We start from the raw sequence: 25941 nt of genomic DNA, 5'->3' as shown, positions 1-25941 counted from the left end.
TGCATCTTGAGTCTCTGGCCCTGGGGCGCCGGTTGGTGTACCTGGATATGGTGGGGGTGCACTGCCATCTGGAGGCGGGGGAGGCTGCTCCCCAGGTGGTGGCGGTGGAGGTGCGTTTTCAGGTGCAGGTGGTGGAACACCGTACCCGCCCTAGGAACCAATGTCGGCTGCTAAATATTAAGATGTAGGACTGGACGTACCGCAGGGTATTGTGCAAATTGCATTTGTGCTTGGTGTAACTCCATTTGTTGTTGCATCATTGCTGACTGTGCTTTAGCATGCTCAGAGCGTACAACTTCGAGCAAGTCTTCCGTGAGCACTTTAGCGCGGGCCACTTGGTTTTCATCTGGTCCGCTATTAAAGTGTCAGTCATACGAGTAGTCAAATGCATGAAACCTCACGTAATGTGTATGTGCATAGGTTCATCTGACTCCCGGCCGGTTTCTTGTTCTACGAAGCCTGAACCTTGACCCTTTATCTGCACACGTGTACTTGTTTCTTGTTGGATGTATTTCACGAACATTCCCTGGCACAAGCGCTAGTTCTTAAATGTTCAAAACGAAGGAAATTCAGACATACCTGTGGCCCAACAACTTTGGCACGAACGTTGAAATTGCGAATAGTTTCGAGGCCCACAGGCATTTTCTCTTCGGGCCATTTACGCTGGGAGAAGAGTAAGCCAACAGTGAAACATCAGAACAATTATACAACCTTTTCGCGCAATCGATCCTTCTTATCCTCTACCAGTGGACCGAGGTCAATTGCTATTAGGTCGTTAACCTTGTCAATTGCCTTTTGCAACATTTCCTTGCTTGAAGCCGAAAGATGAAGGTATAATGGAGGGTCCTTCTCCGTTGCCTTTGATCGATCTGGGTACCACACACCCTTGGTACTGACTGACGCGCCCGTATCTTCATGAATCTATTTGCAAGATTAGAAGACAGCTGGCCATACAACCACCATTCAGAACACATACCTCGGTCTGTGTAGAACCTTTCGTCAACATATACCGGTTCCGGACATCGTTGATATCAATGTCATGGGTAAAATCTCCATCATGCGGGTCCTTCTGTCCAATCTGTATGCTCCCGGCGATGCCACCGCCAGCACTAAATTGTGCGGCAATTTTGGCAGCAATGGCAGCAGCAGCGGCCGCAGCTTCAGAGGCAGTCTTCCCCTCATCTGTTTTTGGCGCCTTTACAGGATGGTCCAATTCTGGAGGTGTTGATTCAGGGGCAGCCTGGTCCCATTTGCGTTTTGACGACATTGCAAGACACTGAACAGGGCTCTGAATGTGGAGGGGAAAGAAACGTGACCAAACACACACGTCACGCGCGTGACACATTTAATTTCGATCTCCGCGGCGTCACCTTCCTGATCGAGTGACATTCTCCTGGTGCTTGCAACGAGGTGGGGAAGACGTAAAAAGACGCAAATGTCCTCCAACAAACGCCAACGTACGCTTTCGGGTTCGCGACTATCGCTTCCATCTCAATCCACATCGACATCGCCATTACAAGAACCTGAACCCATGTATAAGTCTAGTCGTACCGCAGAGAAGGCAACGGGGGATCGCCATTTGCTCTGCACACTCCCCCCGACGTGTAATCCGCCGCATAACCGCCCGACACCGATCGCAAACTCGAGAGATCTGGAGGCGCATTATGGAAAATACCATGCACAAGTCTGTGAGCAGAAGGGATGTGGTTTCGTGTTTCCCGATGCGAGGTTGCTAGAGCTCGTGAGTGGATTACGCACCACTGGGGTCGTCTGCGAGTGTGCTGACATTGATTATCGATGATTGATAGCACCAAACAGAATGCCATGATCCACTTGCTGCTGTTCGGAAAGATAGAGGGGATAAAATTGTGCGCTTTACTTCACTGCAGTGTCTTGCATGCTCTCACCTCCTCATCCGTCTCACAGTTTGCTTGCCATCTTGTATCATGTCCACGATTATTCCAGACGCCAAAAGCACGTCGATTACATCTTATTCAAGCACACTCATACCCAAAAGAGTACTTTTTCGCTGTGACAAACAAAGGTGTTGGTGGTCTACTTAAACGCTGGGGAGATGGCGCCAGCATGATCAGAGGAACCTGGAAGCCCAGGGATAATAAAAACGATAGGAACTCCGAAGATGACGAAATGGTCGTAGATGAGGATGAAGAAGAAGATAGCGATGAAAGTGAAGATGAAGAGTCAAGCAGTGGTGACGAACAAAACGGAGAAGCAACACCAAAAATACGTCACCATCAAGAGCTGGAGGAAATACCCAGACGAACCGCTATCTCACCACCACGGCGAGGAAATGGTGCAGTGCAGACTGCAACTGACCATGACGTAGACAAATTGGCAAACTCGATAAACTCTCTATCTTTGGTCCCACCATCCATACGGTTCGGAAGAGGTGGAAAGAATGGAGGATTTGTTCATCCAGAGATGCACAATCCGCAGGTCAGCAAATTTAACCCTCACACGTTCGGTCCAAGAGGCGGTAGAGGGAGAGCGAGGATAGCAACTGCGGTTCATCCCCGTGCTGGATCCCATAATGTGCAGATTGGTGCGCCTCACCCCTCCACAGAATCTGACGTACAGCATGTGATAGGGCCTGTATCGAGGGGTAGACCGCCTCGTGGAAGAGCGGGCGTCATCCATGTCGGGAGAGGTTTCAGAGGTCGTGGTCGCGGGTCATAGAGGGGAGGTATGGAGATTAATCGGGGGGGGAAGTGCTGATAGGGGCAAATATCACAGACCGATTTCTGATGGAAACAACGTGCACGTGTATTCCAAGCAATGTACATCACCTCTTTTGTTTTATCGTTCATCACTTGCATTCTATAAGGTTGTAAGCGATGGGGCTGTTTCCGGCAATCATTTTCTGTCCTCGGGTATGTTGACATTGTTGAGCGAGTCAGCGGAGGCCAGCAAGTGTGGAAAAATTGGTAGCTATGGAAGGTCACACACCTGTGTCAGGGAGCGAGAATAACAAAACAATATAGGAGAGCATTTCTCTCCTTTCTAATTGTCTAACCAGTTGCTAATCGCTTAGCTAGTCGAGTTTTCCCTAAAACAAAGTACAGTAGTGCTGGCATTGACCTGCCTTATTAGGCAAGTATTGTATTAGCAGACACCCTGATTACTCGTGTTAGCCAATGTGGAATTTCAAGGAGCCTCGCTGATGTGCTGTTGTGCCAGTGAAGGTTGGGCGTCATACTAACTTGAATGCACGTTTTCATTGACCATGGAGCAAATACATTAAAGTCAGGACAATGAGGGACGGAAATAGCCGATGTGAACAGAGTTTATGGGGTCCTGGAAGACAATGCGGATTACCCTTGTTGTGTGGGTCCGAGTTTGTACAATACAAGCCAAGGACTATTTGCAACCACAGTACTTGGTTGGTTTATAGGCCACAACGATACTATTGTCCAAATGGTGGCTACAGTCTTTGTGGCCTACAGTCTTTTGTCCAAGCAATCCCTCAAAAGCAGGCGCTTGTGCAGTTACCAACCCCATAGTACCGTTGAGCTAGCCTCGCGTCTGCTAATTAGAATCATCATCATCCAACTCTTTCAACACTCTCTTGCAACATTTTCATTTTTCTACTAATTCTTTGCAACACTACCAAGTTACTGCATATCCCATCCGGCATAGACCATCTACTTTGTGATAACTGTATCCCTCATTTTTTTTGTCTTTGTTTACTATTCAAGAGACTATAACGTCCCTCAATTGTCTTTCCACGTCACTTGTAAGTCCCATATCTTGTCTCTGTTCTCGACAATGCCAAACTTATGTGCGCCCTACACAGAATAGACGGATACTTCCAATTCATTAAAAACCATGTCTACTAGTACTATCCCGTTCCAAGCTGTGCCACAGGATATCGCTATTAAAGCAGATCGTCCTCCGAAATACGCCTTCCTGGCTTATCCCCCGCCCCCTAAAAAGCGACCTACACAGCCGCTGCCTTCCCCACCTTCGTATGCCAGGGCAGTTACCCCTCAAGCCCCCTTATACATTCGTCCTCGCTCGAATACTTTTTCCACAATCACCGCTTGGGTAGCCCACGTCCAGCCAGGATCCCCTGCCTCTCTTTCTCCGCGTTCTCCGCGTCGCCGTCCCTCGATCGGCCGCGGTCGCAGAGCATCCATTACGTCCGTCCGCGTCTCATCAGGCTCCTTAAACGCTTCAGACACCCATCGCAACGCCGCAACTCCCTCGATACAGAATTTTAAAGCTGACCTCACGTCCGTAGGCTATAATTCTGTTTTTTTGCAGTTCCCTAAGACTCCTATCACTGCGACACTTCCTATTGCGGTCAAGCCTGGCACTGCTGAGGCCGGGTACCGAATCCCAATACCTCCTGTGCCCGCATCACCGACGCGCAAGCCTCGCGGGCTTACACGCTTACGAACCTTGTCCGTACTCAAGTCCCGCGGCAGGTCCAAGTCCGCGGCGCCCTCGTCTCCCACAAAGATGAAGGCCAAGGCGGCAGCGTCATCTGCTGCCGTAGTCAAGCGCAAGAGGGCGAAGTACGCTGGCATGCGCCCTGCACCACTTGCCAACGAGCTCGCACTTATGCAGTTTGTTGATGGCGGCAGCATGGAATCCAACATCAAGCGTGTCATGGAGGCTCAGGCAAAAGCCGGCGCTGCCGGTGTCGGAGATGTCTACCGCGATGGCGAAGGCGGTATCTGGTGGGATCAGGAAGAGGAGTGGGAGTACGCCCATCTCCTCGCGGATGGTGCCGTGAGCGGCGCCATGGGTGACCTTCAGTGGGTTACTTTTGGCGGGGACAAATCGTTCTCTGCTAACCCTGACGTTGACGAAGATCGTCGCGGCAGCGTTTCAACCCAAGACTCTGACTTGGATCCGCGCTACATCGTCCAGCCAACTGATCATCTTGACACGGATGATCTCGCTGTCTTCGGAAGCGCTCTTGCTCCCCTCGCTACTCGCAAGCCAGCAATGTCTGTCCTCGCGCTTCCCTCCCGCCCTCGGCGCGCTGCCAAGCACCTCCGCAAACCCGACTACCTTTTGAACGTGGCGTTCACCAGGGTTCTGCATCCCCTAAGGGCCCCAAGTTTGCGCTGTCGGCGTGTACAAGTGGTGTCGCTAAGCCCAAGGGCAAGGCGCGCAGACGTCCCACGCCACTGACGCTCACCCCTCCCAGCCCTGCACACAAGCGGCCGTCAAACTCTCCCGTGGATGCTGAGCGGACCCGCAAGGACTTCCTTGAGTCTTCGTTCGAGCCTGCGGTTCCTACTATCCCTGTTGTTCCAGCCATGTCCAGGGACGATCGTGGCGAACTTGCCACGCACCTCGGCCTCTCCTTGCAGCCCAACAGCAGCAGCTCGCTGAGCCTTCCCTCCAAGAAGACTCTGGCAAAGAAGCCGGCGAGGCTTAACATGATGGGCCTCTTCAAGTCCTCCAAAAAGTAGGAGGCGAAATACACAGTCCATTCATTAATTTTCTTCGTTTCCTCTGCCTATTCAACATAAATTCGAACGCTTATTAACGGCGAGTATCTTGCTGTGTGTTTTTGGTTACGAGTTGTAGCGCTAGTGGTTATATGGCTAAATGTGCAGGGGAATCATGATAGTTAATCTTGCTGTCTTGTATACGTATAATATCTGTCGCACGTAATCCGAATATCTGTTTCTGTTCTTTTGGTTGCCTGACTTGAGACTGGAACTTATCCTGGCAGGACATGGTCGATTGGTATTGGTCTGATTGAAACACTACGGCGACGAACCTCCACGAATCCGGCGTAGTTCAGCGGCTTATACTTACAGCACACGTTCCATATCATCTACTGCGTGTCACGGAAGGCGATCCTAATTATTAATATTTAGCCTTTGAGTCTAAGCTGAAAAAATCCAACTATCAGAGACTTAGCTATTTGAATCCACTCATCGGGAGATCTAAGTTGCGAGTCCAAATATGGGAAGTAGTCAAGAAGGAGAAGCGGCGTAACCGTGATCTCCTTTCGACCCGAATTCCTCAAAGCTTCGTACATATCTCAACATTCCTGATGGCTGGCGATAAGGAAACACTACTCAGCATGGGATTCGACCCAGCCCGTGTCGACTGTTCGTATTCTCTTGTCTCACCGGTCCGCATTCCCTGGCTGATTGAGGCGCCACCGTGGACGCGTGATACGTAGGGGCATTAAGAGCGACTAATAATCGCGGTTTGCAGCCTGCTATGGATCACATTCTAGAGAACGAAGGAAAGCCTATTCCAGATCCGAGCGTTGCTGCTCCTACAACTGCATCGGGCAGCGTGGGCCAGCCTATGGACGTCGATGTGGACGACGAAGATGAAGATACCCTGCGGCGCTTGATAGGAACGCAAGCTGGTGCCACATCGAGCGCTGAAGCAGAGGCCAAGGTACGTTTATTCCAATCGCGGCTTTGAAACCTCTATCTTTAACACGCACACTTATTAGAGTATCAAATGCTCAGAATGTGGCAAGGTATTTAAGAACACGGCATTGGCTAATTACCATGCCGAGAAGAGTGGTCATGATCAGTTTGAGGAGTCCACGGAAGAGGTTTGTACCCCATGACGCGTGTGCCGTATCTCTCACCTCAGATGACCCTCAGTTAAAGCCACTTACGGAGGAAGAGAAGCAGCAGAAGTTGGCCGACCTCCGAGAAAAATAGCTGCAAAGCGCAGCGTAAAGGCTCAACAAGAAGCCGCAGAAGCACGTGCGAATGAAACTATTCGTCGCAAGACTGGCAAGGTGAGTTTAGTGGCGTACTTAGTGGCGTTTGTGTTTCAAGTTAAATCAAACAAGGACATCGGCAAACTGAAAGACGAGTTGAAGGCTAAGGAGCTCGTGAAAGAAGCTGAGCAGAAGCGTAGAGGTAATTGCCATGCGCATGGATTCTATGCATATTAATCCGATCTAACCGCGCGCGGCAGAGAAGCTTGAGGATGCCAAAGCCAAAGCCGCTGTAAAGGCCCAGATTGAAGCAGATAAGAAAGCCCGTGCAGAGAGGACTGCAAGGGAGAAAGCCTTACGTGATGGCCAACCAATTATTGACGCACCAGCCAGTGCGTCAACGACTCCAGCGGTGACAGCATCCTCATCCAGCGGCGGCACAAGCGGGAAGGACTTCAAAGAGACTCGTCTCCAAATCCGCATGGCAACTGGGGGAACGCCTTACACGACCACCCTGCCAAGTGACGCAAGTATGTCCCACCGCTTCCCTGCATACACGACTGTCTTGTGAACTGACACATTTTGCAAGCATTACGTGAAGTCGCTGAATTTTTGGCTGCCCAAACGCTTGTCATCGACGTGGAAACGGTCACATTCGCCCAGCATTTCCCAAGGTCAGTCCGTCTCTTGTTGCGACGTGTACCCTGTACCCAGGATCCATGATTTTTCCAATAGGAAAACATTCTCTCGTGATCAATTTAGCAAAACACTGAGGGAACTCGGATTGACGCCGTCAGCGGTACGTACTTTTCGAGCATGGGATTATGACATGGTATATATTGGTTTTTTAGGTCCTCATTGCGTCCTAAGGCGATATATCGGCTGTGACTTGGAATAGTTGTGATATTTTCGGAATAGAAAACCTAGCAGGAATGAAACACGCAGTTGTACACCACCGCAATGAATTTACCTTTGTGTATCATGTCCAATGGATATAAAGTGACAAGGATGAGAAAAAAAATGGTGAAACATGCTAAATGTAAGTATGGAGAAGGATGTCCATGTCAAAAGACGGTAATCAAAATAAAAACAAATGAAGAAACCAAGTTAAGAATATTCGAAGAGTGTTATCGAGCCATTCACATAACCAACCGCAATTCTCCCAGACTCCTCATCAATCGCTACCTTGTTCCACAAGTCGTCGTCTCGTACGCGAAATACCATGGAAGCACGTGAGCCAGATTGGCTAGTGGAGGATTCTCCCGTAGCCATCAGTATCCGTCCTGCAAGTCGCTGCCCGCAGTCGCTAGGCCCCAGCCAGTCTTCAGTATGGCTGTCAAGCCAGAGAGCAGTACCATATCGTCCAAGGGCAATGGATGATGGAGCAAACAAACGCACTGGAGAGCCTATCGTCTGCACTGGGGTGGGCTGCGTCAAGTATGGAAGGTTGTATTGAGAAGTCTCCCGCCCTGGAACGTACGCGGGGTTTGGGGTGAGCACGAAATGATGCAACATGTTCACTGGCCAGGGATAGATGCTTCCAAATCGAATGAGAACGTTGATCGGCGAGGGGCGGTGCGAGCACGCAGCATGCCAGCTGACTTGCTCTGACATATTGACGGTCTCTGTGCACCATTGGAACCTGTGCTGTGCGAGTGGGTACGAGATTGGCGCTCCCGGTGTTGCGATAATGTTGGGCCGAAGAATGGTGGAGTAGAACTCGATAGTCTGTTGGCGGACGATTACCATGTAATCGTCGTGAAGATGCACCACTTGGCAGCGATCGTTCTGCCAAACCATAGAACTCAGCGACGTGCGGAATTACATGGAAATCAAGCCAACCTGTAATAGTGAGGGGTTCACCAACTGGATTTTTTCACAAGGTTGATCGTTGATGTCCCAGATGCTCACTTCTCCGCCATTTTCTGGACGCCGAGTGACGAGTGTGTTCCCACTGAGTAGGTGAATCTCCCTAATTCCGTCAATGGTGTTGAGCGGAACGAATGCTGACTCGGGGTCTTCTTCTTCGAAGTCGATGGTGAGTATTTCCGTTCTATGATAAACAATCAGCAAGAACGTTAAATCGGGTGTTACTATTTTCACTCACAGTGCTGACTGCATCGCTATTATGGCTGGAGAAGAGGGATCATCATTGATAATAACACCGCCATATGGCCCCTCCATGTGCGTCAGCTCTGCTATGCATATGGGTTGCAGGACAGCAACATTCCAGCACTGGATAACATATTTTCTCGGTTGCGCAGTCATCGTGACAGAAATCAGCCAACGATTTCCTCTGCCAGGGAGAAACTGCATAAAGATAATGCGCGAATCCGGTTCGGTGGGCTTGTAAAAATCAACTTCTCTCTTCGCATCCGGATCAGGGTTAGTCCAGTTGCTGCGAAGAGCAAGTGCATAACATGTAAGCTGCTCGAGCTCTAAGGCTGATAAAAAGTCAAGGGATTTCCCATCGAAGTAGGGTATAGGGATGTTTTTCTCCTGGACAAGAGTTCGCAGAAGGAGAGCCCAGAGACTGCGCAGACGCGTGATAGCATAAAAACTTTTACTAGTCTAGAAAATAAAAATCAGATTGAAAAATCCCACGAAACGAAACAGGGGTGCAAACCTGCCGCAGCGCCAGGATGCTTTGGATGGGGAGATGCTGAATTACATCGAAAAGTATGTCGAGGGGAATAGGAAGGGATGGTGAGAGATCCCATGAGCCAATACCAAATTTATCCATAGTAGACAAACGTTGCTTTACAGTGGGTCAGATGAGGGTTGCTTTGTTGTATTTAAGTGGAGAATGCGGTGATTGACGCGTAGGTGAAAGTAAAGCAGGAATGTGTGTGAGAGTGAGCAGCTGGAGGCGCGTTTTTCAGTCCGATTCAATTGAAACGAACAAATTATATTTGATGAAGTTCGGGTCTGCCAGTTGCAACGTGTAGGCTCTGCTGAAGGGTTCAATGGGAAATATAAACGTGGCAAACGTACAAGTAGTGTAAGACATGTGCATGAGGGTCATACTTATACGATGGGCAAGGATGTTGGAATTATTGGCGGTGGTGATAATTGTCACCGATGCTGCAATGAATAGTATGTTTGTATTAGTAGGCTGAACGAATGGAGTCAGCTTCTTGAATCACGATCACAAAGAAACCCACGATGTTTTCTCTCTTTTCTTGAGCCGTATTCCGCGTGCCTCGCTCTTTCCGTGAGAGACAAAAGAGGGAAGTATGAATACCTTCGCAACGGCGACGGGGAAATGTATTTCTCGTTACAACCTGAATATGCCGTAGTAGGTTCATTCATTATGTTCGAAGTCAGTTTATGACCCTGGAGTAACTTAATGGGCGATATAATATTGCGTCACGAGCGACTAAAGCGCCTTATGGGCCTCACGAACTTGTGTTGGACGAGTTAAACCGTTGAAGGAAGGTAACAAAACGTTTCCCTAGATGCGAAATTCGCGGCCTTGCATTTGACCAATAATTTACGCAAAAAAAATATATCAAATTTTTTTATCAGAAATTGCCTTTTCGGCATCACTACAGCCAATGGAATGAACAAAGTCGCGACACGGCCGATGAGCGTATTGCTGACGCGGTCAAAGTTTATCTTACAGGTACGGGAACGGTGGCAATCCAGGGGAGTACAGAATTTTCCTGTGGATATGAAACCACTGATTAGATTAGATTCATGCATCCGTTTACATTTTAATTTTACTTCGGGTCCCATCGACATACGGCAGCATCAAGGGCCAGCGGTTATAATTGGGGTTTGGTCATGCCACATGCCATGTGCCCAAGCCTGTGTTCGACCGCCTCAACGCCTACTATTATAACAGTTGCTGACTTTTTTTAACATACAGATAATTACCAGCCATCTGGTTCCATTATCGTGTGTGCGACTGCTCATATGAATCTGATCCCATCAGATTTTGAATCTCCCCGTCGCCCTTCACTCGTGCGCGACCGTCCTTTTCGGCCTCCGCTACCAAACGGGCCACGCTTGCGTTCACCCACAAAAAATTCGGTCGATATGAGCAGTCCCCTCGGAAGCTCTAGTACCGACAAAGGCTCTCCTGTCGTTACCTCCGGGTTGGCATCACCTGTCTTCACCTCTCCCTTCCTCCGTCCAGGCTCTCCTCCAGGCCTGCTGGATGAGAGCCAATCATTTCCCCTGGATTCCTCGCTCCCGCAATTCAGCGCTTCTTTACACACACGCGCGACATCAGACATTGGTGTTCAAGTTTCGCAGAATTTCTCCTCGCACCCTCCATCTCCCTCGTTGTCGCCTGCAGCGACACCTCCAGCTCAAAAGCCAAAAGTAAATCTCAAGTCACAGCCATCGGTAACGACATTCCTTGCTCCTCCTCCTCTTGCGCCCCCGCCTACAGTGTCATTTGAATCCATACAGATTCCATGGAAGGGCCTTCCCTATGAGGCCGCTCAATGGACATTCACCTCATCCGAACTGCAGGAGATAGTCTCACGCGCTATCAGGTTGAGCGCAAAAGAGTCTTTCATACGCCTCCTATCTCTCCAAGCGCTCGATACAGACATGGTAAAAGAAGCAGAACGTCTCGAAGAGGAGCGCCTAGCAATGCAGGTCAAATGGAGATTCGAAATGAACAGACGAACCATGCAGATGCAGGCGCTCAACTCCTGTGCGACTGTGTTTGCCAACTCGGGAGAAGGTGATAAAGAGAATGTATTGGGAGGCTTGATATCTCAAGTTGCAACTTCTATCGCTTCGTGCGATTCTATTCTTGCGTCCATTCTGCAAATATCAGACCAACAGGCGCAAATTTCGGTGGTTCAGCACCGACATTGGGCGTCAGCTCTTGGGATCGCAGTTCGCAAGCTAAACAAAGCATTCGAGCGTCAGGGAGAAGAGATGAAACGCGCCGTAATACGTATCCAGACCCTCGAGGATGAGCTCGATGAAGCCTGGAGAGAAGCGGAGGGCATGGCTGCCGAGATTGATGAGATGGAACAGAGCGACGAGGAGGAAGTTGATATCGATGACAACCAAACACTAGGAGACGTTACCATCAACACCGATATCGCACAAGTCATGGGTGTCACCGCTAAAGCTGTTTTATCCAAAGCCACTCTCATCTCCCAAGTGAAGCATGTGCCATCCGACGCCAAGTCCATCAAGTCTTCGAAATCCGTAAAATCCTCCCGCAGCAAACGATCCAAAGATGGCCCCAACCGGCTTTCACGTCTATCTGCAGCAAAGACACGTTCACGCACCGCATCCAATGCCAGTCTCCGTTTACCCAAGGGGTTGCGCACCCCGACAGCAGCTTATATGCCACAGGATGAGCCGCCGCCCATGCCTGCACTTCCAGACGCCTTACAAGGATGCTCGTTCCTTGATATGGACACCAGCGGCGCAGAGTATTCACGCCCGCTGAGAAAACAACTACCTAACCGTGCGCATCTTAATCATGTTTCCATCGCTCTCTAACATTTACAATTTACAGGCGCTCCAGAGCCAACAGTCTGCCTTCCTGAACCTCCCCATACAGCAGGTCTTCCTCGAACTTCCATTCCCTCGATTTGGATAGACGCCGACTCAGGCCCCGGTTTGCGACCGAACGGCCTCGATCGTTCACACTCCATGCAGATCTCCTCCTCTTTTCGTCAGGGCCGGAGAAGCGAACTCGTGATGAGCATGTCACGGTCCGATGCCGGACACTCACCTGTGGAGAAGGTTGAACCTGTTCTGGGCAGCACGGGTGCTGTAGCTGTAGTGGATAAACCACCTCCTGTGGACACACCTGTACCTGTACCTGTTATCGATCGGCCACTATCAGCCGTAGATAGGTTAGTATCTGGTGCGATGGATCGCCCGCGCCCGAGTATAGACAGGAGGAGTTCTGGCTCTCACAAGTTGATGCCACTGCTTGAAAGGTCGACAGGAATCCCTGCGACTCTTATCTCCGGTGGGAGGTATTACTCTCGGGGATTACCCAACTACCGCTCAACGGAAACCATCTCCGAGGGCAGGACCCCGCCGCGTGTAGGAACGCCAAATAATGGTTATGCCGGGGCATAACCCATGTCATCGGTCCAGCTACGCACAGTCTAGGCATGTATGCTTTCATCGAATGGACCAACCAACTGAATCTATTCAATTAGATATCATTCACATTCCATTTTTATGCACATATGTTCCTTCACTCATCTACTGATATCATTGACCTAGATATTCGCATGCATAATTATACTTGCTGTATAACACACTACCGGCTTATAATCTTTTCTTGTTGTCTGTTACTGTTTGCACGGTACATGTGCCTAAATAATCATCCAATCCAACAGAACATTCATAACACTGAAACCAGAAGGATCTCTGCATTGTCGCAACTATAAATCACTCCTACCCAAGAACGAGCGCGCCTTTGTTCCCTATTAAAGTAAACCACGCATCTTCCTGTCCTGCTTTAGTGGCACCCACAGCGGGTGTTAGGCCGGATGAACCCAGAATGCCTGTTTTCATGATGGCTTTGGCGAGAACGGAAACGTGAATCTCCGCGTTGGACGTAAAATGCGACGCGGCGCCAGTCACGTAGCTTGATTAATTAGCCAAATCAACATTGAAATAGAATTTGAGGGGAGGAAAAGCGCACCCATATATGGTCTCTGCGAGTCTTTTATCAGCACGTTGTGCTCCTTTGAGGAAACCTGGGCGGAAGACGATGGTGTCCGCATATCCAAGGCGTGCTATGCCTAGTTCTGTGAGACCTTTTGATCTGAAGGAAAGAAAGTCAGATAGGGATGAAGGAAGAGCGTGTTGTGGTGATGTTTGCGAACCTCGCATATAGGAAGTGAGAGGACGGGTCAGCACCAGAAGACTATTTCGCATCAATTCACATCGCGTGCATCACATGTTTTGTGTTAAACCCACCGAAAGATATACGACGCGCTGTTTGTGTTCCGGGTCATCTGTTTTCGCAGCCTCGCAGGCGTTCACCACATACCTGCGTACGATACATGAGATGGAATCGAGTATGACAAACAAACTCAGCTCACTCTCTGTCAATCTTCTCGAACATCTCTGTGCTCCCTGCATTCGCGCGAGTCGTTCCGAGGGTGACGAACACGACATCCCACCGTCCATCCTTCAGCCCTGCCGCTTCCAGGTTCTCAAAGTTGACTGTTTTCTGCTCTAGTTTGCCCCTATTCTGAGGGAGATCGGCTTCTGGTGTTACTCGTCTGCCATATTCGCCAACTTTAGACCATTGATCGTTTGAAAGAAGCTCGCGAAGGAGATGTCTGCCTGTCGCGCCTGTTGCGCCTAGAATGAGAGCTGTCGACATGGTGTGCAGTGGCCAAGCTATCTCAGACGCGAACACAATTTAAACCTGAGCTCGCTAACACACGCGGTGCTTCGGCATACTGCCAAACACTACATAACATCACCAACCTCAGTACTCAGTTGCACTTGCAGCAACCAGTTGTGCTCGAGTTTCAAGCTATCATGTTGATCCAAAGTTGATCCGCACATCAGGAAACCCTTCCGATGCTAACCTAGACTAAGTATGTCAAATTTTGAAAAAAATAGATAAGTTAAACAAACTAGTGCTAGATTCAATAAGCTGTTCAAAATGATATAGGCTCGCTGCTCTGGGCTTGTGGTTGTCACATGCATGTGCAAAGTTTGTCAAAAATTCAAATTCCAGGTCTGAGCTGACAACCAAATCCATGAGAGCATACATCTAGAAAGTGAGTATAACTACATGTTGAAGTCTGAATGATCTGAAGAGAGAGAGATTGAGGAAGCTGAAGGATGTGACATGATAGGTATGAGTGGGAGAGAGAGGTCTGAGTGCATGAGCCAGATGGGCCAATAGGCTGCGCCTAAATGACATTGGCTTGCACCCTGCAATATACATATGTCAGAAAACTTCTCCTTTGCATTCCTTACTTACCTACTATAAAACCAAGCACCCATCAGATGCACACAACTCAGTTCTAGTTGAAACTGAGATGTGAGTACCTAAAAATGTGTGTGTCAGCATTAGCTGACCAAAACCATAGCATACCTTTGTGTTCTAGCTCCCTCTCCCATCGTTCGTGCACCTGTTATTGCAACACTACAATCATAAATGCATGTGATATCTACTAATAGAGTGCTGGGGTTATCATGAAGTCCAATTGAGCTAATATGTTAGTAGATTGAGGCTGTGGTTATTGTAACTGGCTGTGAGATATTGGGGGCCATTGTCACAGAGGGTGAGGGTTGACAATGTGACACAACTCCAGGATCTGGTACAAAATAGGGTACAGAGGGGGGAGGTTGACCATACTGGATTCTCTCAGGACAAGATGGTCCTGCTAGTGATTGGGAAAATTTTAAGGGATAAAATGCATTGAATTCCTGTGATTGAGAAAGTAGATGGATGCTACTACCTCAATGATACTGTTTTGAGTTGAACATCCCATAAGAAACCTGTGTGAACCATGGAAGGAGTGAATGGTTGATCCTTTAGCAGTTCCCATATAGTGCCTAAATTTTCTGAAAGATCATATATGTCTTGCAAGTTGAAGGTGAAGAGCTTGTCATGCTCTGATCTTGGCAAGTTGCCCAATAAGTCTTTCAGTGGTTTTGAGCAGTCTTCATTTGACTCTTCTAACTTTCCTGTTTCTTGACACAGTTCTCCAAACCAAATGCATCTGCCTGTTTGGTGCATTCCTTCTCTTATAAAGGACAGGTTCCAATCTTTTCTCCATTTGTTATATTGATGTAGAAATTCTCATTTGATCCTGATGAAAAGGTGGTCATCTACCCATTTGTCTAGCAGTCCAATTCCATTGTTTTGGAAAATCTCAGCTCTGGAATCTGTGATGTGCTCATAGATTCTGGCTGAGGGTGTTGCTCCAAGTCATCAGGAAATCAACCTGAAGTTGATATGACCAGATATAATTGGTAATCAAAAAACATTATTACATGTCATGTTTTAGCCTTAGATATTATTATCATGGTATCATACATATCTAACCTATGATATGACCATGCCAGAAAAATATCACCCTGATGCATGTCTTGGAAGCAGATAACAGTGTGATGCTGTTGTGTTTTAGCCTTGGATATCATTATCATGGTGTCACACATATCTAACATATGATATGACCATGCCAGAAAAATATCACCCTGATGCTGTTGTGTTTTAGCCTTAGATACCATTATCATGATGTCACACATATCTAACATATGATATAACCATGCCAGAAAAATATCACCCTGATGCTGTTGTGTTTTAGCCTTAGATATCATTGTCATGATGTCACACATATCTGACATACAATATGACCATGTCAGAAAAATATCACCCTGATGCGTGTCTTGGAAGCAGACAATAGTGTGATGCTGTTATGTTTTAGCCTTAGACATCATTATCATGGTGTCACATATATCTAACATATGATATGACCATGTCAGAAAAATATCACCCTGATGCTGTTGTGTTTTAGCCTTAGATATCATTATCATGATGTCACACATATCTAACACTTGATATGACCATGCCAGACAAATATCACCTTGATGTGTACCTTGGAAACAGATAACAGTGTGATAACTGGGCTGTCCATGTGTTGTAATTGAGTGGCTGCAGATTATCATACTTCTAGTAGACTCATAACATCTTTTAAATAGTAGGATATATCTTATCTGGATTGCACAGAAGCTGCAAAACTACAATATTAATTGATATTTTGCTTGCATTTACCCATCTGGCTATCACCAATATGGGCAACATCAACCAAGCTTAACAAGCATGGATTACTTCAGACTAAATTTGCAAGAGAAGAATCAATAGTGGAGAGTGCAGATAGACTGGAATTGATGTGTGTGCATGGTGAATGATAAAGGGGAGCTGTGATATTCATCATAACTTGTAGATTGGTCACATTCTTTTGACAGTGGGAAAGTGATGCACAGGTGTTGACAGATACAGCAGGCTCAACATTTACACACTGGCATGCAAGAACCCCACTCCAAGATCATCACAAGAGTACATATTGTGGAATGATATATAAATAACCTGTCAACAGTGGGGACACTAAGCACATGGTAATTGGTACTCAAAGTAATAAAAAAACTATGGCAGGGCCAGCACAGACAATGTGGATCAAGTCTGCATACAAGAAGTGAAATACCATTACAACAACCCCACATCAAAGAGGAAAGGTGCAACTAAGAGAGCATCAAAAAAGTGTCACAAGAATGCAGAAGTGTTACAGTGACACATGCCCCTATTCATTTTCCTCATTATACTTGTATTACATCATGACCACACAATGCCATGCCATCATTAGACCTGCTTTCTATATTTGTATTACATTTGTCATATCCGCATATCTGGATCTCAGATCTGACCCTTATCTCAGATCCACATCTTATCTCTGATGCTATCCACATCTTATCCCCCTCCAACATCTCGTCATTCAATCTGTCCACTCGTCTGGTCTGGTCCACAACTCATCTGAATCCACAACCAGTGCTTGTCTCTTTTCAGTAACCCCCTAACTCCGGTATTTTGGTTATCTGTATATCCGTCCTGCTCCCTTATCTGCTACCTATGTTTCATTTCTGTTTCATGATTTGTGATCCGTTTCTACTTACCAATAGACTATCCACATGCTTCATACATAGCCTCGGACTCTGCTGATTGATCATTCTGTTAGATACCTATGGTATATAACCTCCTGTAACTTTCTGTAGTACCTCAGTTTGAATATCATCTTAGTTCTGCTCATTCCTGTCCTCCGGACTTGAGTACCTCTACTCTCATCACCCTCCGAGACTTAGGATTGATTCCTATAGTCTATCTGTATCTGCCTCTGTCCCTGACAGTCCACTACCATTAGTTTCTAGTCTGGACTCGTCCAGATTAGCCATACGATACTTATCCCTCATCCGGAAGTCATCTGGATCTGCTACACTACTTGTCCGACCTTCTGGACGCGCTAGTCTTGCCTTCCTGAAATAAGGGGCAATACTTGGGTAAGGGGCACAGTGCATGAGCTGAGGCTGAAGCCCTTCAGATCCAGTTACCCTTTGAGTACGACCTTAACAACATTGCGATCACCGCAGCCATTGTTAGATGACTCATCTCTTATCTATGACTCATTACTGATGTACGTGTACCTGCCCTAAAGTCACTTACATCTTATATATAGTTGATAATGTACTTAGTAGTTCTTCACTTTAATCTACTAGGTTTTCACCTGAACATTCCTTCGCTTAAGACCTCCAATCTTAAGTCATTGAGACCGATATTCAAGACAGAGACACTCTCTTTGTCTTGTCTTACGACCCTTGTATGTACATAGTTGTCAACAACATGTCATGCCTTGTTAGACAGTGAGCTCCAATATTCCCTCAATTCTTTTTACATGATTATTTTTAAAGAGAAAACATATATACATGCACTTGTATAGAGATGCTCTGAAGGGCATTAGATTTATTGAATAAATAATACATAACTTAAGCACAAGATCCTGGTGATCATGATGGTGTCTACCACATCATGCTGTGTTGTTGCATGTGCATGCTCTGTCTCCTTTTTGCAGCTCTTTGCTCATTACTATGACAACCTCTGCTTCATTTCACAGCATTGTCAGTCTTCAAAATGGAAGCAGCCTAGCAGGTATCAGATTGATGAAAAGAATTTCTGGTGCCATGACAGATTCAATATCAACAATCATACCTTGAAGGTGAGTCCTTGTACATAAATAATAGAGACTCCAAAGCAACTCAGTGAGTGACAGTATCTGATGTTTATAGCAATTACAAGGTATTTGATGTATCACTAAGTCTATATAGACTAGCTTGCTCACCTCTGATCATCAGACTTATTGTAGACATTGCAAGGACTGTTACAGTGCCCCACTCTTTTTCTCATCATCACTGCGGACTCCTATATGGCTGTACTTCTAACACTTCCTTTTCACTGCACTGTTTCCTCATGGTCTCCCTTATCTTTGACTCATACCTTGTTTTCCCATGAACCTTCCTTTCTTAGTAGTCATTACCCTTTGCCCAGCCTGGTCTGTGCATGATTCCCTTACGTATATAAACCCTAGTTACCACTTGTATTTTCTCTAACTTGAATCTACTCAGTTCTCCTTGATACTCGAACTCTAGCTCCTTGGGAAGGAGGCTAGCCTTTGTCCCATTTGAACCTTAGATCCTGCGGGAGTCTAAGTGATCACTCCTGAGGGAGGTGTTGACTCAATAAAGCTCAGTCCTTGATCGACCCTGATCCTGATTCCTTTATTGGAACGACGCTCTATCTGAGTTCGTAACAAAAGATTCAAGTTTCCTTTGAACCCCTCTATCTGTAGGGCTTTACCCTTTTGAACCCATGAAACTGATTGATTGCCAAAGTGGCACCTTCTAAGAAAAGCAAGAAGGCTTTCTCTGAACAATCCGGGATCCCATACAGTCCCTATCCGCCCAACTCTCCTAGATGAGCCTCTTCATCGCAAGGATCCTTTGACACTCCCCACACTCCTGTTCTCCCTACTCTTGCTGTCCCAGGCCCCTCTTCCATTTCACACCACACTGTTACGGTAAACCGTAGGTCGACTAGGATGGGCTCGACAATAGACACTCGATAAGAGTGACGTCTAAAGCCGGGTCGTTAACCTCACAAATGTAAGGGTCTTCTAAGACAAGTTGGAGAGAGTGTCTCCGACTTGAATATCGATATCAGACGCTTAAAGATTGGGGGTCTTTAAGCGAGGGATGTTCTGGGTAAAACCTAGTAGATTAAAGTGAGGACTATCTAAGTACAAGACCTGCTTATATAGGTAAGGCCTACTTTAGGGTAGGTAGGTATACGTCATCAAGACGAGTCAGAGATAAGAGAAATGACGTCATCAAGACGAGTCAGAGATAAGAGAAATGACGTCATCAAGACGAGTCAGAGATAAGAGAAATGACGTCATCAAGACGAGTCAGAGATAAGAGAATTGGTAAGCTAACGATGGCGTGGAGCGGTCGTGCTGTAATACATGTGACGAGACAAGTCTAATGATGGCACGATGTCGTGCGGTCATGACGTAATACACGGAAGAGTTAAGAAAATGATATAGGGGCAACCGTAACCGTAACATTACCCCTCGTTTAGCGATGAAGTCACCGACTTCACATATCTTGGTTGGCCCAGTAAATAGGGTCGGCGTCGTAGTTGGAGTGGAGGAGGTCGTCCTGCTCTTCCGTGATAGAGAGGGATTGCGCCATTTCTTCGGCGTGAGCGATACCGTCTTGCTCGATCTCCCAACGAGCGAGCGCATCGTAGAACCCGACGTCAGTCCATACTAATGGAATGACCGCTTCTCCTTTCAAGTCTTTGCAAAAGACTGACAGGTGGCCGGGTGCGTATTCTCGACAAACCCTGCAGTAGTACGCGGGGCAGTTCTTGTGACGGTGGCCAGCGATGTGGCAGTTACGACATACGACGTTGTCGATCGGTGACGTTTTCACCACGGTGACAGACGAGGATTGCTCTGGGGGGGACGGTGACCGTGATCTTTTGATCGGTGGTTTAATAGGGGAGACGGATGCAGCGCGCTTGGCGGCGAGACGAGAGGATCTGCGTTTTAACGGGAATCGTCGTTTGGTGCGTACGACTGGGTCAGGAGAAGGAGAAGTCGGTACGTCAAGTACGGCAATAGGAGGGATATTATCATCCGGGCTGTCCATGGTAGTGGCAGCGGGAGCCGTGACTTCGGCGGGGATTGGTTGTGGTACAGGGATAGCGACGTGGGGTGATGGTGGTCTCGCGATGGGGTTAAGAGCGATTCGCTCGGTGACGATGTGGATGGCCTCTCTGATAGCGTCCCTGGTGTCTTCTGGGAGGAGACGGATGGCGGTGTTGCGAATACGTATATGAAGATGACGAAAAATAGTTTGATGACGTTCATCATCGATGAGGGCGGCAGTGCGTTCAATGAGACTGGCGTCTCTGATGATTCTGATTATGAGGCCACTAGAGATTGCTCCTCTTTCCCCAAGGAGGCGGTCAATCTCAATGGCGTACTGCTGGGAAGTGATAGCTGACTCAAATAGAGCGCTAGTTTCGACTTGGTCAATGACCGAAAAATAATCGGTAAGCGTTGAGTCGTCGGTGAGGGTAAGGGTGGTGTCAGAAACCGGTGAGGGTACGGGGGAGTATGCGTGTCGTGCGAAGTCGGCGGCGGTGGCGTTTTGATATTCTTGGAGTGTTACGGGGTGCGCTTCTCTTTCGGCGGCGAGGTTCATAGCAGCAGTGATTTCTTGGATGCGGAGGATACAGAGGCGGAGTCGTTCAATAGAGGACATTCTGAGGGAAATCTATAATCCATGGGCCTTTTTATAGGCGTTGAGGACTTCGGAGGCATTATCGAGATTTCCTTCTGGAACCCACTCGTTACTGGCTGATGAGTATCCTTTCCACGATAAGAGATAGCGTCTTCGTTTACCCGTCCCTTTGTGCGATAGGATCGCATCAACCTCGTACTCTTCTTCGTTATCGATGACATCAGGGGGTGGATCAGGAAAATTCGGTCCGTGAATCTCTGTCTCGTGATAGGACGATAGTTCAGAAGCATGGAACGTGGGGTGAACCTTCCACTGGGGTGGTAGCTGGAGTGTGAATGTAATGGGGGATAGGACGGCGGTGATTGGGAATGGACCGTATCGTTTTGGGGCGAGTTTTCGCGATGGTAACTGTGTGATTAGGTTCTTCCCAGATAACCAAACCTTATCTCCAACTTTCCAGGGATGGTATTTCTGTCCGCGAGTTCTTTCTGCCATACGTTGCATTGCGAGGTTGTGACAAGAGAGTGCTTCTTCTCTCGACTTCTGGAGCGTGCGGAGTCTCTCTTCTGCGGCTGGGACCGTGGAGCTGGGGAGGACATGCGGAAGGGCTCGTGGTTCGTATCCCATCATTAGAAAGAATGGGGATGCGTTGCGAGAGTCATGTTTGCGGTGATTGTGGACGAATTCCGCCATAGGGAGCTGCTCCACCCAGTTTTCCGGGTTGTTTCGACAATAGATCCTAAGATAAGTTTCTAGCTCCTGATTGAGCCGTTCTGTTTGTCCGTCGGTCTGAGGGTGGTAAGCGGTTGACGCCGCTATATCGTATTTCAGTAGTTTGGCGAGAGCTTTAGAGAATTTGGATATGAATTGTGGGCCGCGATCAGAAATGACCTTCTCGTGTAGGCCGAATCGGCGGTAGACGTATTTGAAAAATTTGCTGGCGACCCCTTCGGAAGTGATGGTTTTAGTACATGGGATGAGAATTACCCCCTTCGTAAGCCCATGGTCGACCACGACCATGACCGAATCAAAACCAGAACAGGGAGGGAGGTCGGTGATCAGGTCGACGGAGACCTGAGTGAAAGGCGCGACGGCAGCGGAGGGGATAGGAACAAGGGGAGGGCTCGTTGGATGGGTATCGGCTTTCATCTGCTGACAGAGGGCGCAACCCTCGACGTATTTGTGAATATAGGTACCCATAGCGGGCCACCAAAAATCACGTTTAACCAATTCCTCAGTCTTGAAACGGCCAGGATGGCCGGCGGAGGGATGATCATGACATCGTTCTAGGATAAGATGCCGACCGGCAGGCCGGACGTAGGCGCGATCTTTATAATAGAGGATATCGTCGGTGATTTTCCAATCAGCAAGGGCGGATTTCATAGGAGGGAGGGACAAGCCGTCCAGTGCATCGGATGCGGCGGTAAAGATGGGATCGGGATCGGAGGGATCGGGATTTACGAGGGTGGTCATGAGTTCGACGTCAAGAAGTCGGACAAACATAGAATCGGGGAGGAGAGTTTCATCGGTGTTATCATTAGCGGAATCTGAGCCATGGTCAGGACGGCGAGACAGGGCATCAGGGGCGACCAATTTAGTTCCGGCTACGTGGTGCAGTTCAATGTCATAACAAGACAGGATTAGCTGCCACCGTGCTTGTCGGCGGGTTAACTTCTGTGCTGTTCTAAAGTAGAGGAGGTTCTTATGATCGGTGAATACGATGATGGGGTGAGGGTGTCCTTCCAAGTAATGACGCCATTCGGTCAATGCACGAATAACGGCGAGGAGTTCGCGATCAAAGATCTGGTAGTTCCGTTCTGCGGGGTTCAAAGTTTGTGATAAATATCCGCATGGATGGTAGACACCATTATCATCGGTCTGGAGTAGTACTGCTCCAGTGGCGACTAAGGACGCATCAGTGGCAACTGCGAACTGCTTGACGGGATCGGGATTGCGAAGCACTGGTTGCTTCAGAAAGCATTCCTTCAATTCAGAGAACGCGGATCCGCATTGATCGGTCCATAAGAATTTAACGTCCTTTTTGGTAAGGTCAATTAGCGGTCTGGCGATGTCGGAGTAGTGAGAAATGAAGTTTCGGTAGAAATTACAAAAACCCAAGAAAGACCGGACTTCCTTGACCGAGGTAGGGGCAGGCCAGTCCCGAATACCGTTTGTTTTAGCATTGTCCATTGCGACACATCCAGGGCGGATGATCATTCCGAGGTACTCCACTTCTTCCGCGTCGAATGTACATTTTTCCGGTTTAAGGAAAAGTTTCTCTTGTCGAATTCGTTCAAGGATATGCCGAGTACGTTCATGATGAGAGGTGAGGTCGTTAGAGAATATAAGGATGTCGTCCATATATATAACAAGCCATCCTTCGTTGATTTCCTGCTGAAACGTCCTATTCATATATGCTTGGAAGGTGGCCGGGGAATTACAGAGACCGAAGAACATGACGTTAGGCTCGAAAAGCCCGTATTCTGTAGTGAAGGCAGCTTTCCATCGGTCCTCTGGATGAATGCGGATATTATTATATCCGGACCGGATGTCCATCTTTGTAAAGTACTTGGCACCATGTAACCGAGCGACCAGGGAGAGTGGGAGTGGGAGTGGATAGGCGTTCTTGACGGTCCATTCGTTGATATACCGATAGTCCTGACAAGGACGGAGGTCTCCGCTCTTCTTTCCTACGAAAAAGAAACCGCTAGCTTGCGGCGATTTCGATTCGGAAATAAACCCTTTCTGAACGTTCTCGTCGATGAATGCTTTAACCGCCGTCCTCTCCTTTTCAGATAACGGGTACACTTTAGACGTTTTGGGAATGAAACCTGGTTTGGTTTCTATTCGATGATCTATACCAGGTCGTTCTGGCGGCAATTGGTTCAGGCCATCTTTCGCGAAGATATCGGCAAAGTCATGAAGATAAGAGGGGACGAGTTCCTTAAATGACTTCTTCTTCTGCTCGAGCCCGGCAGCTAATGCAAACTGCTGGGCTTTGTTACTTGTTTTCGTGTATTCGTTAGGTGGTGTCAAGGGGATGATGCTGGGTCGTTGTTCAGCGATGCTAGTGCCGTCTTTTGTTAAAGGGGTGTCAAGCGAAACATTGGTGATTACCCGGAGCTCCGAAGCGTCGACAGGGTATTCGACTAAAAATTCATCATCTTCTAGATGGTAGGTGGAGACCTCTCGCATAGGCGGCGCGTAGTCTGCTGTCCATACATCCTCCTTTGTGTCGAAAGAATCGTCGTCGTCGTCTGGTATTGGATCTAAACTGGGCAATACTGACGGGGTTGCTTCTTCGTCGTCGACTTCTTCTATCGTGGCGTGTGTCGACTGTTGTTCGACCGCCTCCTTCTGGGGTTTTCCTTTCGGCAGCACCACGTTCGGGATGGGTTCTTCTTTCGCCTCATTCGTTTTACGAAAGAGGGAAGGCAGTCCGTTTTTCTTTCGCTCTTGATCAACTTCTTTCTCGATCTGATCACTCTTCTCCGTCTGAGAGAGTTCTAGCGTTTCCGCTTTCCATCGGATTATTGGGTCCATGGCGCGTAACCAAGGGATCCCAAGTAAAATTTGATCACGTCGTCCTAAACGCGTGATGTTAAACTTTCCGATCATCGATCGGTTGTCTATTTTGACAATGAGGACGCAATATCGAGTGATAGCGCCCCCCTTCGCATAACTTCCATCTGCGGTCGTGACCCGAAACGGTTTCGATAACCTGTGTGTTCGGATGTTGTGAGTTTTTACGAACTCTTCTGAAATAAAGGTCCCGGCGGCGCCGGAGTCAACAACTGCTGTTGTTTCGACGGTTTTCAGACGTGTTTTGGAGATGAGGGAAATGGGGACGCGAAGTTCCTTTCTAATTCCTGTGCTCTGTACAAGTCTTATGGGTACATTGGAAGATACGGACGTCGATCCCGCCTTCCATATCAAAAATCCTCTTCAAGGCGGCGGACCGTCGTATCTTCTTCTTCTTCGCTATCGCTAATTTCTTCTCTCCGGATAGGAATCTTCTTCTTCTTCGGGCAAGCCTTAGTCATGTGCCCCTTTTGGTGACACGTGAAGCAAAGCCCTTTCTTCATATGGTCGGTTCTCTCGACTTCAGTGAGCCGGTCTACCTCCATAGCGTTTGGATCGTGTCGGTCAACGGAGGGTCTGGGCACATATCGCTGTCCAGAGGGTTTGGTGGTTATTCGATGATTGGATCTGAATGCGACACCCCTCTGGTAGTTACTGTCAAGTCTGACGACTGCGGCGACATATTTGTCGAAGTCTGTTGGGATGGTTTCCATCTGGTAGACGGAGTTAACGATCCCCTTTTTCAATCCGTCATTGAGGAACGTGATAAGGACGGCGTCCTGCTTGACTTCTGCTTGAGCGGCAAGAGTCTTGAAGCTGGCGATGTAGGATGTGATGTCACCCGTCTGTTTCAACGTTCTTAGTTTGTTCATGGCGGTACCGACGGCGTCGGCAGGTACGAATGCTTCTTTGAACTTTGTTTCAAAGTTCGCGAAGGTCCCGTAGGTCTTGGCGACGGTGTTGTCGACTTCGGTGTAGAAGGTGAGTGCCCAGCCCATAGCACTGTCTTCTGTCATATATGCAAGGGCGGTAATGACCTTCTTGTCATCGGTGTTGTAAATCGTAGCGTTGAGCGCAAAATACGCTTTTAACGCATACAACCAACGTAGTGCCTGATGAGGGCTCCCGTCGTAGGTGGACGGGGCTCCGGCTTTCAATTCTGGGATATTGACGGTGGTAGACATCCTGAGCGGATGTTTTCTTGGTCAGGGGAACGTTTCTCGTTCTCTCGCTGAGTTCTTTCTTGTTTCTGTTATAACCTCTTTGATGAGAGGGTCGAATGGGACTTTAATCTTTTGTTACGGTAAACCGTAGGTCGACTAGGATGGGCTCGACAATAGACACTCGATAAGAGTGAC

The 25941-nt window shown here is 48.0% G+C and overlaps 7 protein-coding genes across 7 annotated transcripts; 4 read left to right on the top strand and 3 right to left on the bottom strand.

The window, feature by feature from the left end:
- Positions 1 to 331: 331 nt before the first annotated feature.
- BJ212DRAFT_1368179 (uncharacterized protein) lies at positions 332 to 1394 on the bottom strand. Its single transcript, XM_041336174.1, has 4 exons — positions 977 to 1394; positions 712 to 921; positions 580 to 663; positions 332 to 526 (listed from the first exon to the last, which is right to left on the bottom strand). Exons 1-4 carry the CDS (start codon positions 1343 to 1345, stop codon positions 398 to 400), a joined length of 792 nt encoding a protein of 263 aa, XP_041190791.1. The 5' UTR covers positions 1346 to 1394; the 3' UTR covers positions 332 to 397.
- On the top strand, positions 1285 to 2841 carry BJ212DRAFT_1588826 (uncharacterized protein). The gene is made up of 3 exons (XM_041342440.1): positions 1285 to 1741; positions 1809 to 1868; positions 1927 to 2841. The coding sequence occupies exons 1-3, from the start codon at positions 1436 to 1438 to the stop codon at positions 2695 to 2697; spliced, it is 1137 nt and encodes a 378-aa protein (XP_041190790.1). The 5' UTR covers positions 1285 to 1435; the 3' UTR covers positions 2698 to 2841.
- Positions 2842 to 3846: 1005 nt separating this feature from the next.
- BJ212DRAFT_1301264 (uncharacterized protein) lies at positions 3847 to 5447 on the top strand (the record flags this gene model as incomplete). Its single annotated transcript, XM_041333104.1, has 2 exons — positions 3847 to 4980; positions 5064 to 5447. The coding sequence occupies 2 exons, from the start codon at positions 3847 to 3849 to the stop codon at positions 5445 to 5447; spliced, it is 1518 nt and encodes a 505-aa protein (XP_041190789.1).
- Positions 5448 to 6040: 593 nt separating this feature from the next.
- Positions 6041 to 7545, top strand: BJ212DRAFT_1482842 (ubiquitin-related domain-containing protein; the record flags this gene model as incomplete). Its single annotated transcript, XM_041340498.1, has 9 exons — positions 6041 to 6098; positions 6173 to 6399; positions 6458 to 6566; positions 6615 to 6754; positions 6809 to 6878; positions 6937 to 7206; positions 7266 to 7350; positions 7412 to 7475; positions 7528 to 7545. The coding sequence occupies 9 exons, from the start codon at positions 6041 to 6043 to the stop codon at positions 7543 to 7545; spliced, it is 1041 nt and encodes a 346-aa protein (XP_041190788.1).
- Positions 7546 to 7601: 56 nt separating this feature from the next.
- On the bottom strand, positions 7602 to 9601 carry BJ212DRAFT_432344 (uncharacterized protein). The gene is made up of 4 exons (XM_041343183.1): positions 9303 to 9601; positions 8784 to 9247; positions 8519 to 8729; positions 7602 to 8464 (listed from the first exon to the last, which is right to left on the bottom strand). Exons 1-4 carry the CDS (start codon positions 9417 to 9419, stop codon positions 7784 to 7786), a joined length of 1473 nt encoding a protein of 490 aa, XP_041190787.1. The 5' UTR covers positions 9420 to 9601; the 3' UTR covers positions 7602 to 7783.
- A 993-nt stretch (positions 9602 to 10594) lies between these two features.
- BJ212DRAFT_1482840 (uncharacterized protein) lies at positions 10595 to 12745 on the top strand (the record flags this gene model as incomplete). Its single annotated transcript, XM_041340497.1, has 2 exons — positions 10595 to 12119; positions 12171 to 12745. 2 exons carry the CDS (start codon positions 10595 to 10597, stop codon positions 12743 to 12745), a joined length of 2100 nt encoding a protein of 699 aa, XP_041190786.1.
- A 152-nt stretch (positions 12746 to 12897) lies between these two features.
- BJ212DRAFT_1368160 (uncharacterized protein) lies at positions 12898 to 14009 on the bottom strand (the record flags this gene model as incomplete). The annotated part of the gene is made up of 5 exons (XM_041336173.1): positions 12898 to 13262; positions 13320 to 13442; positions 13504 to 13544; positions 13598 to 13670; positions 13723 to 14009. 5 exons carry the CDS (start codon positions 14007 to 14009, stop codon positions 13070 to 13072), a joined length of 717 nt encoding a protein of 238 aa, XP_041190785.1. The 3' UTR covers positions 12898 to 13069.
- Between the last annotated feature and the right edge of the window lie 11932 nt (positions 14010 to 25941).

The sequence above is a fragment of the Suillus subaureus genome (assembly GCF_016647635.1).
Source record: "Suillus subaureus strain MN1 chromosome Unknown BJ212scaffold_25, whole genome shotgun sequence".
NCBI lineage: Eukaryota > Fungi > Basidiomycota > Agaricomycetes > Boletales > Suillaceae > Suillus > Suillus subaureus.
Note: the sequence above shows the minus strand (reverse complement) of the source record. Positions and strands in the feature narration are given on the sequence as shown.

Coding starts and splice junctions, on each gene's coding strand:
- BJ212DRAFT_1368179 (XM_041336174.1), bottom strand. CDS start 1,345: ATGTGTCACGCGCGTGACGTGTGTGTTTGGTCACGTTTCTTTCCCCTC. Junction 922..976: donor AAGGTTCTACACAGACCGAG/GTATGTGTTCTG, acceptor TCTTGCAAATAG/ATTCATGAAGATACGGGCGC. Junction 664..711: donor AGGATCGATTGCGCGAAAAG/GTTGTATAATTG, acceptor CTCTTCTCCCAG/CGTAAATGGCCCGAAGAGAA.
- BJ212DRAFT_1588826 (XM_041342440.1), top strand. CDS start 1,436: ATGTCCTCCAACAAACGCCAACGTACGCTTTCGGGTTCGCGACTATCG. Junction 1,742..1,808: donor ATGCGAGGTTGCTAGAGCTC/GTGAGTGGATTA, acceptor GATGATTGATAG/CACCAAACAGAATGCCATGA. Junction 1,869..1,926: donor AAGATAGAGGGGATAAAATT/GTGCGCTTTACT, acceptor TCCGTCTCACAG/TTTGCTTGCCATCTTGTATC.
- BJ212DRAFT_432344 (XM_041343183.1), bottom strand. CDS start 9,419: ATGGATAAATTTGGTATTGGCTCATGGGATCTCTCACCATCCCTTCCT. Junction 8,730..8,783: donor ATAGCGATGCAGTCAGCACT/GTGAGTGAAAAT, acceptor TGTTTATCATAG/AACGGAAATACTCACCATCG. Junction 8,465..8,518: donor TGAACCCCTCACTATTACAG/GTTGGCTTGATT, acceptor ATGGTTTGGCAG/AACGATCGCTGCCAAGTGGT.